Below are 19,728 nucleotides of genomic sequence, written 5' to 3'. Positions count from 1 at the left end.
ACTCTAGACTGGTTTCCCCCCCGTACCCACTCCTCAGTCCCACCCCACTGTCTGCCAAACCTTGCCTCAGCACATTAGTGTTTGCCAAATTGCTTCCGCATGAAGACTCCTTAATTGTGGTAATTCAGTGGCAGAGAGAACCACCGCTTGAATGCAGGGAGAACATGTGTCACTGCTTTAGTGGACGGACAAAAAAGGCAGCAAACACCTGGAAGGGGTGGAAATTATAAAAACTAGACCTCCAGCCTGTGCTACCACCGGCACTTAGACCCCATCACCGCCTTTATTGCAGTGATTGTTCTAAACATTGGATTGCTCTGTTTTTTTCTGCAGACTATTCGGTCTGTTTGGCCAAGCCTGGCAACACTTTTCTTGGTTAGGAAAAAGTTTACTGTTTTGATGCGTCTTCAACCGAATGAATCTTTAAATGAAATATCAATATTCTAGGAGCAGATCTTTGTTTTAGTTTGGGTTCTTGTCTCGATCGCCGTTTCTCACCTGAGCCGATAAAAGTTGCAAAATTAAATTTTTTTCTTCAATAATCCATAAGAATATTGAAATGAGACAAATAGAGCTGGATAGATACCCGTTTCAATTGTAGTAATAGACTGTAGAATAATAGAGGACGTTGAAAATGCAGCGCCCTGATGAGAACTGCTCTAACTTCAGGACAAACCACTACTGGTGTGCCTCGTCTGTTTTCCTGTCCCACTTTCCCTGCATGTGTCTGCATCTCTGCTGTGTGTCAGTTCTGGGCTCGACGCCAGCAGACCTGCTCCTGCTTACTGCTTCTACTGCAGCCCCTCCTGACTTAAGAGAGACAGTTATTGTTTCTGCATCAGCACTTAATGGCTCAGCTGGCTGCTTTCAGGCTACCCAACTTGTCTACGTCTACTGCTTTTTCTGTCAGCCCCCTCGTTGCTTTAGGCTCTCTGCCAAACTAGGAGGTTGTAGCGCTCCGGCTTCTCTATCTTAACCTCCACATCAGGGTTTGGCCATAATGCGCTCCCTCGTGCCAATGTTCCCATCAGATACTGCAAAGTTATTAAAACAATAACTTTGGAATGAAGCTTGAATTTAAACAAACCTGATTTATTTCTTTCAGAATAAGTTAGTGTTGATACACTTTGTAATCTGAACGGTAGGGGATCAACTCTGTGACTTTGCTGTTTCTTTATATGCATGAAGCCGTTGCAGCACTAGAGGAACCTATTTTCTCTGCCGCTGTACTGTATGCTAGTGCTCATCATCTTAGTCCCCATTCATCTTCTCAAACCTTCATAGTTTTGATCTTTTTAAACTGACCTTTGTTTGAGCTTGATTCTTCATACCTATTAGTAATTAGCTATAATTTATTTCTAGTCCATTGAGGAGAAATTTGGGTCAACTGGAAGTTATTTAGGTTTTCTCCAGGGGTCATGGCGCGTTGCGTAAAAAGGCTCAGTGATGCTTTACGCATGTGAAAAGGAGTCGTCTGGATTCGTCTGCAGTTTTTATACTGTCCGACTTTTCCCCCCCGTACCTAATATTCTGTCCTGACTGGGCAATCGTACAACACCACAGTACATGCAGAAGCATAAAACTCAGCTGTTTCCCACATTTTCAGAGCCTCTACTTGTCATCAATCATAAAATGTCTCTGGATGTTAATTGAGAACCCTCACCGGTAGGAGCTGTTGCTTGTCCACCGTGATTTTACACGCAGATCCATCAGTGTCGTTACAAATATTCCTGTGTTTCACAGACACTGCGGCCTGTTGGACGCATCAAGCAAAAACCAGGTTTAAGATTTTAAAATTTAAAATCAACATTAGTTGAAAGCAGGTCTTTAGTTATTACTATAAAAGTATAAAGTTAAACTAAAAGTAGATTTGAGCAATGCTATTGCCACAGATTCAAAGTCGATTTATTTTTTTCTGACTCTGAGCTGAAAACCTAAATGTAGAAGTAGTTAATTAGATTAAAAGTTAAAACAGAATATAACATTCTGCAAAATCAAATATTTTGAGTTATTTTAACATATTTTTAGAGGGGAGTATTGGCATGAGTGTTGCGATTCGATACATGTCGCGATACTTGGGTCACGATACGATATTATCACGATATTGCAGTATCACTATATATTGCCATATTTTCCCCAGCTATCAAAATCAAATGATGAGATAAAATGGCAAGTGCTATATCAGAAAATATTGATTAGGTATTATTATCCATGTTTTGTGCGATTTTCTTTCACTGTGACTGCCTCAAATACAGATATGGTGCTGCAGGCACAGTTAAAGGGCTCCACAGGGCTTTCTTGGGCAGCCGAATATCACGATATATCGCCAAAATGATTATTTCCCACACCCCTACATATTTTTGCTTTCTGACTAAAAAACTCTGGACTCTTTGCAAAGAATAGGGATGCACATACTGTAGAGTACATTTATATTATAAATAGCAAAAACATGTAAAAGCAATCCAAGGCTCAGAGATGCAACTGGATTACTTGATTATTAAACAAATTCATAAACTTAATTAATAATTACAATCAGTCTAATTGTCTCAGCCCTGCATCTTACCTAAAGTAGTGCTGGTTAAGAATAATAATTTCATATCCTCCTCCCATTAATACTGAGCGATTAGCATGTTGTCCTGCATTTCATAAAGGCAGTTTGTAGATCAACTTTGCTCAAGCTATCAAGTTTGTATAAGTTTTTAAACATATAAACCTTTGATTTGTTTCATTTAAAGTTGGTGGCGTCAGGAGTTTTGTGTAGAGGAGCGCTGAAGAAGTTTACAGATGAGAAACAGAGGAAAGAAGAACAACTCATTTATGTGGTGTGTTCTTTCCACACATAGTTGTGATTATAGAAAGCACAAACAAGTCAAAGAGGAAAACATGAGCATAGATGTTGTTGTGGTTGTTTACCATCCCCCGCAGCTGGCTTATCATTAGTGCATTATTGCATTAATGCACTTTTTGTGCCAGCAGTGAGGCCTGGAAGACAGCTGTGTGGAAAGAGTGCATAAGAGGGAAATAGTATTAGCAGAGCTCCTGGTCTGCTCTTAAAAGTCTGCCACTGACTCCTCGGGTCCCTAAAGTGATGTAAAAACTCTCCGGACACTTCAGTAAAAAGCTGACGGTGAGGGGAGACTGATTGATTTTAGGATGACACTATGCAGGGGCTGTCAGTCATTCTGCTTTTATCCAGCCATGAGTGGAACTCATTTGCCGATGGTTTTATGAACAAAGGAAGCTCACAGATTTCTTTCTCTGTACTCATTACAGTCCTCCTAGTAAGAAATGGTTTTAATATAAACTTGTATGAACCAATATATACCGTAATATATCTAACTTCTTAACTAATGACTGGAAGTGGTCCATACTGTCTTCCCTTTATTTCTATGAATTAGTCAATGCTTTACTGACTTCCTTTTGCTCAAGCAGTTGCCTTCTTTCTGTTTGATGGAGAGCTGTAGCCTCTGACCCCTAGCTGTGTGTTTATGCACTTCTTGCACCTGCCCCTTGCTTGATGGCTAACAGCACCATACATACGTTCACTCGGGTCACCGAATAACGGGCCGAAACAAACAGGCACATGTCTGCTTGTGTTACACGCACATGCACCTTGCTCACATAAGTCACACAGAATACCATTGTTCAAGCTGGCAAAATCACCAGCCCTTGTGTTTTTTTACTCTTCCTGTGCGCCCCACATTTTTATAGTCCAACAGCTGGACTAAAGATTTTCGAGACCCCCACATTACAGCAACTACCGACGCAGCAGGTGCACCGTGGCCTTGGGGGATCTACGTGGGCAGAGGGGGCGTGTTAAAGTGATACCCCTGGTAGTATTTATGAAAGAGCAGAGTGGAGGCCAGTTATTAAATAACTCCATTTAAACTAAAACAGGCTGTTTACCAGCTGATCTAGACGTTTAAAGGAGAAGTCTGGTCATATGCAGAATTCAAACTACTTTAAATATGAAATTATTACATACTGTTCAATAAATGATAATTTTCATTTGAATGAGCTTTACTGGAGGCATCCATGTTTTTCAAAGAACACTACTGCCACCTACCGGTTTGTGACGTCACGGTGCGGTATCGGCTGTTGATCAAGTCCCAGTGCTGTATCTGGTGTTTGTCACAACGCGCTATTATCCAAGTCATCTTGAAAACATTCTTCTTCCAAATATTGGCTACATATTAGGTGTTTTTTCTCTGGCCAAAAGTTTGATGCCAAATCCTTGCTCTTTAAGTCGGGAATCCAACGGTGAACCCATTGATGGACGACCATGAATCGGAAAGCTGAAATAACAATTTTTGTTTTCACTTTTACCTGATGTATATAGATCTGGTGAATTTCAATGGTGAATTCTTCTGGAAATCTTCAATAATTGCTGTTGATTGCAGATGTGTCTTGTAGGTCCCATTGATTTTGCTCGTAAAGCGGGGAGAATGGCGCTTAACGCACCGTGACGTCACTGCCTGAAGCTGGCAGGAGTGAGGTGTTAGTATATTTGGGCCAAAATGGCCGCTCACAGACTCAATGACTCTGTTCGAAATCCTGGGCTGTATCCTCCAAGGATGCGGTCTACCTAGACTGGGTCCTTCGAAGTCCTTGAAAATAAGGAGACCGGAAGAGTTTTGGCTGTGGATTTGAACAGGTCTACCCTTTAGCGAGTTTTACAGCTAAATCCGACCAGACCTCAGCGTCGCGCTATGACGTAGTCGTCCTTCGAATCTGGCCTTCTAAGGACGCATCCCAGGTTTTCGAACAGAGCAAATGATCGTTACAAGAATTGTTTTTATTTTTATACTGATTAATGCTAAATTCAATAAAATCACCGCTAACATATTAGTTTTAGGTATAAATAACGATCTATTAATTATTCTTTGCTGACCCGACTTCTCCTTTAAGACCATAACCTTAAAAACTTGAACTATTTTTGCTTTCTTGTCTTTTTTCTGTTATTGTATTTACGATGGTGACTTTCAACAGAAACACACTTATTTCTCAGATTCCTGATTCTTCCTGAAAAATAATGTCCCTGTTGGATCTAAATCCCATAGAACGCATTAAGGGAAGGATTAAAATAATACATTTCATGTTAGGAACATGGCTGCCTGTCGTTTGGCCATCTTCATGTTCCGTAAAGCCTACTGTACAGTTGTGTGTTTATGCCTGTTCAGAGTCTCTTGCTCATGTTTCATCTGAAATCTGCAGCTCAGACTAAAGAACTGGTTGTGAATCCCTGTAACTCCTTCAGTGGTATTTTGGTCATGATTATATCAATTTTTACCTGTTTCCAGAGGAACAAGAGGCCTGTCATAAGGCCATAACCATCGTTGTGCTAGTTAGTGTAAAAAAGTAATTTGTTACCTTTACTAATTACTTCATCAGCTCTGTTACTGTAACATGTAACTTTTAATTTACTTACAAATGCCCTTACTGATGTCCAGTTTGTTGCCGTACAAAACCATCTTAAATAAAGTTTTCAACATTAACATTTTCAACATTAAAATAAATAAAAATACAATTGCTCTAAAAACACGCTCATCAAAAATGCATCGTTACGGAAGCAGAGAGAGGTCGTCCATTACCATAACATCACACAGTGATGTATTTACAGCAGGTATCTGTAGTGCTGGGGGGGAAAGCAAACCCACTACTGTTTGTCTCGGTTACCGGCCACGTCTCTCTTCTATTTATCCCCCCGCTCTACTCCTTCCTATCAGGCTGTCTCTCTCTCTTCTACTCTAAGCTAGTGGTAATGAGGTGCACTAAGGTGTGCCTCAGAAACATAATCTTTCTTTTTCCTCTCTTTGCTAATTAAGCCCTCTCCTTTTTCTTTCAACCTTGTCTCCAAGTTGGAGTTGATGCTTGCATCTCTGCTCCATCTGCGACCTATTAGATTGACCCAAAGACATTGCTCTGATCCACCTGCAGCAATGCACTGGTGCAGCAAAGCTGCGTTTTATTTGGTAGAAAAAACCTCTGACCATCGGTTGGTTTGGCTAGATGAACCCGAGAATCCTTCTGAACTGGCTTACCTCACCGCTGCTTTCAAAGCTGTGTGGCTCACACTGAGCCTGGTTCTGCTGGAGGTTTCTTCCTGTTAAAAGGGAGATTTTCCTCTCCACTGTCGCTAAAAGCATGCTTAGTGTGAGGGATTGCCTTTGAGTCAGTGAGTCAATGCAATTAACTGGTTTTCCTTAGATAGAAAACTTTGAATCTATTTGACTGGATGATCTGGATGAACTTTAAAGTTCCTTGAGATGACATGTGTTTTGAATATGAGGCTATAGAAATAAACTGAATTGAATTGAATTGGAAGCTGGCTCTCTGTCTACTGGAGGGACGGTAGCACCTGTGTTCACCTGTCTGGAAGTCGATGACTAAAGGGTGGGGAGTTGACGTTTTTCCAGCACTCTCCTGGGTATATGTGCAGCAGTAAATGTGTTTTAAAACAACATTTCTGCGACCGTTATGCTCATTTGCGGCCATTGCGTCGGCCTAATTTCAGTGAAATTTTGACAACTTTCAGTGTAACCTGCAGTTGTGGTGAAATGCGCTGGACAAAGGGCCAACATGCTGATGAAACATGAGCACATCAGCCTAAATTTCTTCGTAGCATAGACACATTTAACTGGCTAATCAGTAGCAAGACACCCTGCTGAGTGAAACACATTAACTGATATTTTTTTTTTTAATCTCCAATTACCTGATGCCAAGTTTGCAGGTGAGTGAAAGAATAAGGAACCCTAGGGCAACAGTAACCGACTTTTTTAAACAGAAAAACGGGTTACAGTACATGTTATTGACAAAAGTAATGGCTTTATGTTGATGATAACGTTATATCATCCTGAAAAGTTAAATGCTTAAACAGAAATGTTCTTAGTTATCCACATGTGAGAGATTTAAAACATCTTTATTACTAGCTGCTGACTTATTCATCAAATTCATGTATGCGCTGTATTACGTTATGATTAGAAAACCTAACCTCCTTTAGAAAGACATTAACGTCTTTCACCCGGTTCTGTCCTAAACAGACTGGTAGCTGTTAAATGAGCAAGCAGAGCGGCGTGCAGATCTGCTCCGTTTGACCCGCAGGTATATTAAAATGTGGCAGAGAGACTCCAGCTTGGTTTTCAACATTACCATCTTCCATCTGGGGTTGGGGAGGGCCTCTCAGACAGCAGGTGAAGAGGTTGATTGGTAATTTGTCTGAAAGAGAGAGAGAAGGGAAGTCAGTGGTTAGGGATTTTAGCAATTTCCAGCAATTCCCTCGGTTAAGTGTGGTATTTGTGGTCAACTTAAATCCTGCCATCCTTCTCTGCGTGCTTGCAATAAAAATATATTTAAACTACAGTTAAAATGCACTGAAACCCCAGAGAGGAAGTTTCATCAGATGTTTGCTGTCGTTTCGTCCTGGACTAAAACAGTTCAATGAGGTAAATGTATCGCATTCAATCACTTCTGGAATGTCCCAATCCTACAATATTTATACTTTCCTCCTTTTTACCTTCCTTTTTCAAATTAAACCTCTACTTTTTTTTTACTTAGTGTTCCACCCATATGTCTGCTATCCTTTTCTGAAGTGTGTGTGTTCATTACTTGCAGGTTATCCTGGTGTTTCCTCTGCAAAGCTTTCTGTCTTTGATTCCTCCTTTCCAAACAAAGCCTCTCATGTTAGAAAACAAATCATCTGACGTCAGGCATCTTTTGGGAAAGTCTTTAAAACAGAAAGAAAAACCTAATCCCAGAATCTTTTTATTCAGATATCATTTTTTATATCATTTATGATAATTGGATGAAAATCCCGACCAGATTCAACTCATAGAAAAATAAGTGCATCATTTAGAAACATCTCTGTTCTGTTATGCTGTCTGTTATCTAAAGTAAAGCAGCCGAACCAACAGACATCTTTTTCAGGATTCAGAAATGTTGTTACTGCGATATTTATGGCTTTGGCCGATTTGAGTTGAAACCTATGATATGAGCGAAATGATAAGGATATCTTCTGATTATTCTTACGTTTTTGCCAGAGTTCTGCTTCAGCCGTACGCAGCGCCGCTTATCGCCTTATTTGTACAGAACAGTTGGCAGGAAACCAGTTGTTAAATGAAGTCAGTTTTGTTATGTTTACTCTGATTTTTTTTTCCTGTGTGCAGTGCTTTAACACTGAAGTTGTTTTATTGTTTTAGTTCATCTGTCAAATAATCCAGAAGCTACAAAACAAATCTGATAAAATCTACATTAAAAAAAAAGAGTCGGTTTGTAGCTCAAGCTCCTATCTGGAACTATAGATATGTGCTACATAGAAATAAGTGGATTGGATTGCTGCATGGAAAAGGTTATTTGGTCTTTAAGACATTTTTTAAACGACAGTGGAGGTTGGCTGTCCTATGAGGATTTTTGCGTACTGAATAATTTGAACTGTTCCTATTCTTAGTTTAACACTGTCATTAACTCTAATCCGGCAGCAAATATGTGCTGCTCATTATTCCCGAATGGTTCAAAACCAACTCCCGGTATAAACATCTCCTTTTAACAGTGCTGGAGACCCTGTTTTCAGGTCTGCAATGAAGTGCCCTGACAGTGCAGGTCTGCAGCCAGGCTCTCTTGGACAAAGTAGAATCTAGCTTAGCCTGAGTAAAGAATGGGAAGTAAGTAGAGGGTAACTTATTAGTAGGCCATGAATAATTCATTTGAAGTAAAGGATTTTTTAACCTCTTCTAGACCAGGAGTGGAGAGAGGTTTTGTGTAGCCTAGCAGGCTGGAGCCTTTAAGGGCCGGTTATCCTCCTGCAGCACTGAGTCGCAGTGAGCTTGTCGCAGATATTTTTGATTTATGCCCAGTATTGAAGCGTGGTCTGCGCTATTTTATTTCATGCTACAATGCAAGAGGGACGATCACTAACTAGCTGTGGGTCTAGATACGGCCGAGGCGTTGAGGAATTGGGGGCAGGTTTGTGCGACAACGGAGGGACATGAGGGCGAAAAAGAGCAAGGATCCGGGTGGAAAAAGGGTCCCAGCGTTGTTGTGCACCTCGCTCTTCTAGCTGGTCCGTCTTCACGAGTCGTTTTCCACAATGGCGGTCATACAAACAAAACAAACCGGTAAGGTACCAAATAGGAAATATGCATAGTAGAGCAGATGTAGAATTGACCAATCAGCGGCCTCCTGTCTTCAGCACTGTCTGCGGTCACCTACAATTTTGGAGAGATGCAGCAGAGTGTCTGCAGAAGGGGCGGGGAATATCTGCGTTCACTGTGAACACACACGCAGACGACCTGGTTTCTTAGTATAAATCCGCCTTTTTGATGCCTGAAGCTAGCGCTAAAGAGATGGCAGAGGACTGGATGAGCCGTTACATTCGCAGAGATGTATTTATACGTGAATTTAGGGCCATGGCGGCAAAAACATTTATGACTGATGAAAGCCTGAACCAGCATTTACCCTTTAAAATGCAGTAAAATGGTTAAACCACTTGGGGCAGCACTAAAGTGGCTTTGAGACAACAATTAATTAACTAAACAATGTCAGTTAAAAATGTAGATCAGGGGTCACCAACCTTTTTAAGGCTGAGGGCCACTTCAAGGGTACCGAGACTTAGGATGGGTGACCATTACTGACCCATGAGCTGCAAGGGTTAGCGTTAGCCTAAACTTTGTTCATTATTATCAACATATTTTTCTTTTTTCTTTTAATTTCTAAGTTTATTTAGACATTGTCATTTTTGAAATCTCTATATGGGTAAATGGTAAATGGCATGTACTTATATAGCGCCTTTATTCAAGTTGGGAGACTTGACCCAAGCGCTTTACACTACATTCATTTACGCACACACTCACACACTGATGGTGGCAAGCTACATTGTAGCCACAGCTGCCGTACACTGGCGCCGCCGGGCCCTCTGACCACCATCAGTAGACAATGCAGGTGAAGTGTCTTGCTCAAGGACACAACGACACTGAAAGTCTGAGTCGGGGCTTGAACCGTCAACCCTTCGATTTCAGGGCAAATTCCTACATCCAACGCCACTGTCGCCCTATAAATGATTAAAAAAAGGAGCAACAGAATAAAATAAAAATTCGAACTTAGCCCACTGGTGGGTTGTTCTTTATTTAGAAGACTCCCCTCACCGCATTGGTGACCCCTGATGTAGATAGATGCCTGATAACATAGGACTCCATAGACCAGGTTAATGCAATTAAAATTTTAAAATAGTGGAGTAAGCTTTAAAACCCATGTTCTGTTCTGTTTTTTTTTTTTTTTGTGTGTGTGGGGGGGGGGGGTTGGTTGTATGATGTCATTAAAGGTTATTGTAGCCTTAACATATGGAATTCATTTTCTTTCATCTGAGCAAAGACACGTCATTATTAATCAAAAAAATAAAATTAAATGTAAAGGGATATTTAAAAATTGTTATCCAGATAGAGAAGTTTTAGAATTCTAAAAAAAAAAAAAGTTTTAAGGCTAACATTGCTGTTTTCTTTGACTTTATTGTAATTAACATTTTCATTTTAAAAAAGTTTGTTTTTTATAGATATTATATTTGAATTGTTTTTTTTCTGTTTTATTACGTTTTTGCGAATTTTGTTCTTTTCCTTATTTGTTTTACAGATTATATTCTCTTCTCTTCCGGGACGGGCTTTACTTTGTTCTGCAGATGCATTCCTATTGGACTGCTTGGACGTTTACACTATTTTGTATTGGGCTGTAAAAGTGAATAGACGATGCAATAAGTAAAACTAATGCAAAAACGGGAAGTTGAAAAGATAACATCAAATTTTTTGTAAGATGTAAAAGAATAGCTGAAACAAATCAGAAATGAATTAGAGAAAATGAGATGGGTACTTTCTAAGCCTTTTTTTCCCCTTCTCTTGATTAAGAACTTCAAAATTTTATTTCTGGATTGTGTTATTTGTTTTTATATCCATTTACAAAACATGCTCTTTGCTTGCAATAATAATGGAACAAAATTCACTCCATACTAGAAAAGCCACATAAGAAGCTTTTTAAAGTTGCAGGACTGCATTTCATATTCCGCTTTTTTTTATTAGGTGTGAAATATCCAGGCCCGTCACCGACTCTCGAGGGCTTGGTCCAAAATCTGGAGCTGAAGTTCTGCAGCCGCTCAATGGTGAAATGTGCCTCGGGAACTGTGGGAGCTGTAAAAGTGTGCGCCAGGACCCCAGGTGTGTACAGCTGTGCCCTGTTAAAACTTTACTGCTTGTGTAGGAGGGAAAGAGTGAGAAAGACTAGACTCTTCCTTTACTTTCTTGAAGTCATACTTTTACACGCTCCACTCTGTCTCTATCCCCCCTCTCTCTTTCTTTCTTTCTTCAGTTCATGCTTTATCTTGATTCCTTTCCAGCTATATGATTCAGCTGCTGTTTTCTCCGAGGGCTCCGCCGTTGGGATGTGGTCACGTCTTTGATAGGACGGATGTTATTGAAATCGTGTCATAGCCAAAAGTTCACAAGTTCAAAAAACACACATGATGTTGGTTAGATTGGATTTAACACAGCTGAAATTATAGAAACATTTAAAGATAAAAGGGTGTGTAATAAATTTGAAAACTTAAAATAATATGAGTTTCATAGAAAAATGCATAAATAAAGTAATTCACTACTTCATATACAACAGGGGATGACCCCGTTTCTGTGCAGCTGAGACTGTTTTTGCACTGAGCATGTTGGTCATAGATGGAGGGAATTAATATATTTAGGACTTGCCCTCTGACCTCTGAAAGCTCCTCAGAACACAGCAGCAATGTCCAAACTTCTTGAAAGACATAAATTTTTCATAAAGATTTCAAAAATTCTCTTATTTTTGTTTTAAACTCATTCAGCATTGAATTCATCACTCAATATTTTAACAAAATAATCAAATGAGGGTCCAATTATTGCAGCTATCGTAGAGTGTTTCACGTTTGCCAAATAAAAAAATAAACCACAGCACAGTGACCATTGTTGTTCTAGATTTGTTGTCTTATTAGCAACAAGGACATGCCTCACTCCTGCTTTATTTTCCCACCTTAAATAAACCTCATTGTAATTAAACAAAAGCAAAACAAGACCGAAAATATTTAAATAATGTTTTAGATCATGTTTTACATTTTAAGAGGTTTTTTTATTTATTTTTCGGTTGTTTTTGAAAGAAATTATTATTTTTGCATCATCAGCTGCCTAAAAAGGCAAACCAAATTGATTTGTTTACTGACGGGGGCCACCTAAAGAGGGGCCCAAATGGCCCTTTGGCCGCACTTTGGACCCCTGCACTGGAGCCTTATTCATCCAAACGCTGAACAGGCTGCATGTTTATTATAGTCTACCTGATTAATTTTAAATTTAGATTTAGATAAAATTAAATTTAGATTTAATTTTAAAGCAACCTTAATGATAATTTAGTTTATTTATAATTCACATCACGCATCATGTCAAGACCTTTTATATAGACAATAAAATTAGATCATCCAGAGCAAGTAGCTCCCATCTAAGGAAACCCAGCTGATTGCATCCATTGGTTGACTTTCAGTCAGCTGCACTTGTTGACTTTGCAACAGTCATATTTATCATGCATGTAGTGACAGTGGGGAGGAAAGCTCCCTTTTTATCAGCAGAACCAGAGCTAGACTCAGTGTAAGCAGCCCTCTGCTATGACCCCTCAGGGTTTAGTGACACAAAGGACGACAAATAATAATGATGTTGCCTAACACAGTGGTTCCCAAAGATTTTCTTCTGGGCCCCCCTTTGGATTACAATAAAATATCCACGCCCCCCCCCCCCCCCCCCCCCCCCCCCCCCCCCCCACATATTTTGTTTTCAAACTCCACTGAAGTTTATTTCACACTTCAGGTTGCAACAAAACAAACTACACCATCTTGTGGTGGGTGTAAGTGGAACACTTTTGTGTAACTGTATTTTTTTCATAGTTCTATACTGTAGATTAGAAGAGGATTCTTTGTTGTCTGTGTTATTTTAAACATATTTCTTTTTTTTATTTGTAACAATATTTAACTTTGCTATAATCTATACATTAAAAAAGCCTCTGTGCAAAATGGAGTGAAAACATTTAACAGCTCCCTGAGAGTTTTTTCTTTGTACTTTAATCCTCACATCTTTTCAGTGGCTGTAGTGAGCCTGCTTGTTGCTGTAGATCTTCTCAAATCTGGGTTGCAGTGTCACAACTGTCCATTATGCTCAGTCAAGCAAGCTCTAATTTTTTATTTTTTTTCTTCACTCATACCGCTTCCCGCGCCCCCCCTGCAATGGCATTGCGCCCCCCCTAGGGGGCGCGCCCCACACTTTGGGAACCACTGGCCTAACAGGACAGTAGTTGCAGACCAATCTTTATGGTCTTTCTGTTTGTAGTTTGCATTCAGGCTTCTACAGGGACTCTCTACTGGGAGTGTGTGCCACCAACCCTGCAAATGTAAACAAACTCATACCTGGTATAGCAAATATCAAAAAAACAACTTAAGAAGGGTTAAAAAATCAACTATTAACTATTGAAGCCTTTATACAATCAAAAATAATGTAGTTTTACATCAGAAATGTTCAATTTGATTCAGTTATTACTTTTACTGGGAGTTGGAATGAAAAACTGTTGAGTATTAATGTCTAATGAACTGTGACATACAGAGATATATGAGTTATTTCTAACTTTTGAAAGAAGGTTCAGCAATCCGATTGTGTTTTTATATATATTTAAATAAAGGTGGACTAGTATGTGTGATGCCAGCTGTTTGCTAAAACCTCAGAAATGGGAAAATCTGAGAATTGAGATTTACCTTCAACCCTTGTCTTTTAGGTTCAGAGGAGGGCGTAAAGGAGAAGCTGGTTCCACTTATTCAGGGCCCGTCTGACACCAAAGAACTTCATACGAGTCGCTGGCTTAATGAGATTCGCAAGCCTGAATCCTTATTGGCACCGGACCTGCTGGCGTTTTCTGTTCAAGTACCTCAGCAAGGAGAAGATTGCAGGAACTCAGGTAAAAGAAGCGCTATCCAGAGCCAAAGAGGAGTTTGTTTTAGATGTGGGAAGACGGGTCTTAGCAGGGATCCTATTATTGATTAAAAAACGTTCCAGCGGGAAGGAAAACAAACTCAGTTTAAAGCTTGGTTGATGCGAGAAAAGTCATTAAATGGATTTGTTTGTAGCAACAGCAAACATTTGAGTTCTGAAACATGACAGGGAGGTGGTTAAGCTTCACTGGCATTAAATAGATTTATGAAATCTGCTAAATGATGATATTGGATAGTTTCAGATTATTACTTTGATTTAGTACCTCATGAACTCAATAGAAAATGTAAGATATTAAAGCCTGACATAAAGACAAAGCAGACTGAAAAGGAGCATGAGGAGACTGAGTGAGACAGAAGATGAAGTTGATGAAGTCGGACTTTGAGTCTATATCCCCAGCAGATGTTAAACAGAGTAGGTCTGCAGTCCTTCTAAGCGTCTTTTTTCTAATCTTCTTTGTTTGAAGGATCTTTCTCATTCTCTCCAAATCCTTTTTTTTGCTATAGGGATTCTCTATATCTAGATCTACAGTTGATTTGACTCCACTCATGTTGTGTATGTCTATAGTGAGCTGTTTTCAACTAGTTCTTACTAAGCCTCATTTTATGTTGATGTTGTCGGGTGTAGGTTTTCTCACCATACTTGGTCGATTCATTCGGTACAGATCTGTCAATTCATGAACTGATGGAGCAGCGAACAGATGAGCTGGAACGTTTCTGTCCACTGAAAGGTCTGGTTTCTCTGTGCCGTTTAAGATCCACATCAAAGACTTTGGTGTGTGCCGCAGTCCCTGCTGTCGACCAGAGCGGACTGAAAGCCTATCAGGGAAATGTTTATGGAATGATAGATGTAACGCCTCGTTCTGCCAGAGGTGAAAGGTGGACAAAAAAAAAAACCTAAAAGGCTCCGACTCATAGGGCCAATTATGAGCTTAAGTGTAGGTAGTGGAGTAGATACCTAAGATCGGCCTGGTGTGAGAAAATAAAAGAAAAACATTTCTAAACAAGAAACAAAGGACACCAGTAGGAGGAAATGTGAATAGATTTTCACTGCCTGTTCTACTTTAGTCTCACGGCACAATTCTTATAAAATACATTTTTTGTTTCTTTTAAAAGACAAATAAAATGTACTAGTCAATGTGATAATTTTATCAGCAGTCTTAAAAAATAGTTTGTTTTACTTTTCAAGCAACAAATCTCACAAACCTTCATCTTTTTCCTCCATGTTTTGGTGAATTTGATTGACTGCTTTTGGTTATAAGTTGAGAGAAGGCTTATTTTTAGTGTTTCACCTCTGCTTCTATTTGTGCGATCTGCGTTGTCTCATTTCTTAGAGGTTGTGACAGGCTCTGGAAATCGCCAGCACTTTTCTGATGGTTCTTTTAATTCATCCCAGAGGCCGTTTTCCCCTTTCGTTGCATTTCTCTTTGTTTGAACCATGGAAAAGTTGATATCTCTGGGATGCCTTTAGATATAACATTCTTGTTCTGATGTCCCTCTCTTAAAAAAAAAAAAGTTTAATCTCAGTGAGATCTACCTGCATAAATAAAGGTTACATATATTTACATCTGATCCACATTTGCAGCATGCATGTCTGAACTTGTATCAGTCCCTCTGTGACGTACTGGTAATCAGACAGAAATGACCCGTGTTAAAGCAAGGATGGTCTCAGTTTATGGAGCAACATTTAAATAGTAACTTAATCTTCTTCAAAGTGTAAATGCTTTTATTAAAAGCGGTATATGGGCAGACATCTGTTTTCTGTCTGCTTGTTTACTGGTGACTTAAAACAGAATTCCAGTTTACTTAGAAAATGAAAGGAGTGGGTTGGGGTTTTGGATTGGTGGTTAAAGAGAGTCCTGACGCGCTTGCAGAACTCCTGCAGATCGGGCCTGATGTGTTTTCATTTAATCGAGTTCAGGGCGGGACAATCTAATAAAGGGAACACGTCCGAAGGCCAGACTGATGCTGAAATTACCTTCTTCATGTCTTTTCTATTAGACATTTTGTTTACAAGTATTTGTACTTTGTACTTTGTATTCAATTTTTTTTACTCTGAAAAATAAAGTAAAATCAAATGCTTGAAACAACACTGCAAAAACTGATCCAAATATATAAAATAAAGATATAATGTATTTTCTCTGAGCAGATGAATTAGATGATTGCAGTATTTTTTAATAGATACTAGGGTTGTCAAAAGTATCGATACTCAAAAAAGTACTGAAACGTTGTTTCCGGATGCAATACTCATTTTTAAAAGTATCGATACAGTGCTACCACCAGTGGCACCTAAACAGTCATTCATATAAAGTGCAGAATAGAGGAAAATGCCCTTTCTGAACACTGTGTGATTGAATAATTCTGTGCACTTTTCAGTTTCAGACTTTTTTTTTGTAAGAGGTGCAGCTGCTGAGAATTATTTTTGTTTTTTAACTGGTTTGGCTAGTGTCATTGTTATGTGTGCAAAGCATAGCCAAGGAAGGAAAACTTAATTTTAATTTTGTAAGTTTTTTACCAAGCTTGTTTACTATTGTGCACAGCATACAACCTCAAAATATTCTTCTTATTGTTTATTGTATTTATTTATTGTATTTTAAATTTTGGAGTCTTTGTTTTTATCCTTGTGGTATCGAGTATCGAAAATTTTCCTTAGTATCGGTATCGAGTTGAAAAGTTTAGTATCGTGACAACCCTATTAGATACTATGCACTCAAAAGCTTACTAGCCTGATAAACCAGACTAAATGTGAGATTAAATGTGTAATTTAGTCTGGCCCCGATGAATGAGACATTGGAAGATTGTTGATGAGAACAACCTGTTGTCTTTCAAAGCATGTCTGTGCCTTTTGGCCGATGCTCTGACCAATGTGTGCAACTGACTGAGACGTAGGAAGAGTGACAGAAAGCTGGTGGGGGAGTGTAAACAAAAAGCCTGTCGGTAAAACGACGAATACGTCCTTCTCAAACATGAATGAGCGTAGAGCCTCTTCCTGCTCATGTTCAACGAAAAGTCAAATTCTTCCAAAACTGATTCCAGAGCTGAGTCAAACGAGAACTGTTCAATAGTTGTTGCCATCTTCCTTGTTGTGCTTTCTCCAGCATCACGCAGCTTTGTGGTCCTGCCCTAAAAACCCCGCCCACATGGCATCCAAAAATTCAAAACACATTTCTGCGTTGTGAATGGCCCGCCAGTTCTAGGTCCTAGGGCATTGATCGAGGCTAGACCAACTCGCAGGCAAAAATGATATAGGCCGCTGGCGGGTGTGGCTAGGTTACTAGGCTATTACTTTACCTTACTCCATCAGCAAATTCTTAAGCTGCAAAAAGTGATCGAAAATGAGTAAAAAAGTGTTAAAATAAGAGTATTTCCCTTAAATTTGAGCTGGTAAATAAGATATTCTGCTTTCAGAATGACTATTCATGATTTTGTAATATGACAATTAGATTTGATTAAATTGAAATACCATAATAGAGTTGTATTTGTTTCTTATTTTACACATAAATAATCTCTTTCCTTTGGCAAATTTTCGAACTCTTCTGTTCAAATCTAGAGAAAATAGACTTATTTCAGAAAAAAATGGACTTGGAGTTCATTGTTTGTATTGTAATTAGAACCTCACATGAGAACAAGATTTTTTTTACTCTGTAAAGACAAAGTTAATCGTTTAGTTAGCTGGGGAATTAGTGGCTGGCTGTTTTCCTCGATCCGTCTGTCTTCGTATCCACAGTTACAGACTTAATTTACACGTATATATACGTTACAGAAGGCCAGGAAAAACCGAGGTGTTCTTGGATAAGATGGCAGATTAGAGTGAAGGACATAAAGGTCGGGGCCAAGGCTTCTACAGAACCTTGCAAATAGCAGCATCCTGCAGGTGTCCACTACCAACACTCCCCCCCACTCCCTCACTATGACTTTCATTAGTTGAGAGACCAACAAATCGGGTGGGCTTATGATCAGAGAGAAAGGGAGAGAGGGGAATAGCATGTGTTTTCCCCAGGCAAGCCAGCAGCTGCGAGAGAATGATTTATGCTCTTCTCAGAACTCTGGGATCCTAAAATGTTACATTTAATCAAGCCCACTGTGAACAGAGCAAATGTTAAAGATGTTCCCTATAAACCCCTCCCGTTCTGATCTCTTTTCCATACCGTAGGATCTGTGGGAATGGGGCAACAAAGTGATCTTTAATCTCACTTTAAACATAATTTCGGAGGAGGGGTTATGAATGCTTCTTGAATTTGGTCCTCTGAGAATCCCTCCAGGCCTATAATCAGGATTATATTTAGTTCTTTGAAAGAAGCATTTTTTTTAACTATTAAACGCTTTTTGTTCCATCTGTCAGTCAGCTCGCGTCCTTCTACGCTTTAAGGAGGAAAGATTTCCTCTTCCATAGCAGCATTATTGATTCTTCAGTTTTCCTTCTTGCCGACCTGTCCGCCTGTTTGTGCTCTTTATTTAAAGTGTCTTTAGGGGTCTACCCAGAGCCTGAGAAACAGGTGGTACCTACCACCCTAAGACTAATGAGAGCAGGCGGGAATGACTGCCTCCCCGCTTTGATCTGACCACTTCACGCTAACACACCGAGGCTCACAGACACCCTATTATCCTCATTGATACACGGCCGCGCATGCATGCAGAGAATAGCTACGCAGATTCCTTCTGTCTGAAACCGAAGCTTGTTGTAATAGCGCACGGACTCTGTAGATGGAGTGTGAACTGACAGAGGATCTCCCCTGGTAGGCTGCTCCGTTACAATCTTTCAGAAGCCTGTCGTACTTTTATATGTCCATCTATCATGCCGCTTCCCCCCCTACTTGTATGCGTCCTCTCACTCCATAGAGTGTTAAATCAACAGTCTGGCTCGGTCTCAGGCAGCAGCTTGATGGCTTTAAGCTGCTGCCTGAACCTTTTGTTGCTGATGCATCTCCGGTAGACTTAATGCTACTAAAAATAAATTCCTTATATGCTTTTTTGAAAACCACCATTTGGCAAGTTGTTAAAACCCTTTTCGTTCATAAAGTTGGTGTCTGACCAAAATGAACCTAAAGTGATTCTGAATTAATGAAAGATAAACATATATATTTTCAGACGGTTCTTGGCAGCACTTACATATACCTGTCAGCCAAGAAATGAAAACCTCCTGCCTGCGTCTTCCTTCAAAGCTGCTCTGCTCCATAAAAGACCAAACGCTTCGGCGGATGATACCTTCAATCCTGTGGTTCTTCCTTTTTTTTTTCCCAGCCAGTGTAAACAAGGTTCTGCTGCGGAGGGACTTCTAGCTCCAATTCATATTAAGTTTGCTTTTCAAGTGTGAAAAAGAGAGAGCTGCATCGTTAAGTCGTTACATGGCAGCTCAGTTATATAATCCTAGGAATTATCTTTATCGTCGTTAATTTTTATTGCATTTTTTTGTAGATTATAATAAAATATGTCTGCATTTAATCCACCCTGTTGCAGAGTGCTGCCATTGTGTAGCAGCTGGGGAGCATTCGGGGGCCAAGGCACCCTGAGTGACCGTCACACCAGTCTCCTCAGGATGTAATTGTCTTTGTCTGATCATTTGTATTTGTTACAAATACTGCTGAACCCTTTATGATATTTATTTATTCTAATATTAATGTCGCATGACTGCTACAGCTAAGTCTTTTTTATTTTTATTTTTTTGGGGAATGTGCATGATTAGCAATGGCGTAATGATACGACGATAC

General features: G+C 39.6%; 1 protein-coding gene and 1 long non-coding RNA gene across 9 annotated transcripts in view; one reads left to right on the top strand and one right to left on the bottom strand.

Moving 5' to 3' along the window:
* Window positions 1-14,056, bottom strand: part of LOC119787792 — a 28,175-nt gene extending 14,119 nt beyond the window's left edge. For all 4 annotated transcript variants that reach the window (XR_005281372.1, XR_005281371.1, XR_005281370.1 and 1 more), the window contains exons 1-2: window positions 13,790-14,056; window positions 7,150-7,215 (exon numbers count right to left, since the gene is read on the bottom strand). This is a non-coding gene — a long non-coding RNA (uncharacterized LOC119787792). The remainder of the gene's footprint in view (window positions 1-7,149; window positions 7,216-13,789) is intronic.
* LOC119787790 (vacuolar protein sorting-associated protein 13B-like) overlaps window positions 1-19,728 on the top strand; it is a 474,173-nt gene that overhangs the window by 111,745 nt on the left and 342,700 nt on the right. For all 5 annotated transcript variants that reach the window (XM_038291827.1, XM_038291828.1, XM_038291826.1 and 2 more), the window contains 2 exons: window positions 11,058-11,192; window positions 13,810-13,989. In XM_038291827.1, coding sequence (XP_038147755.1) covers window positions 11,058-11,192; window positions 13,810-13,989 — 315 coding nt within the window. The remainder of the gene's footprint in view (window positions 1-11,057; window positions 11,193-13,809; window positions 13,990-19,728) is intronic.

This window comes from Cyprinodon tularosa, unplaced genomic scaffold (assembly GCF_016077235.1).
Source record: "Cyprinodon tularosa strain WSP-4 unplaced genomic scaffold, ASM1607723v1 ctg301, whole genome shotgun sequence".
In the NCBI taxonomy this organism is placed as follows: domain Eukaryota; kingdom Metazoa; phylum Chordata; class Actinopteri; order Cyprinodontiformes; family Cyprinodontidae; genus Cyprinodon; species Cyprinodon tularosa.
This window is presented reverse-complemented; position numbering and strand designations above follow the sequence as displayed.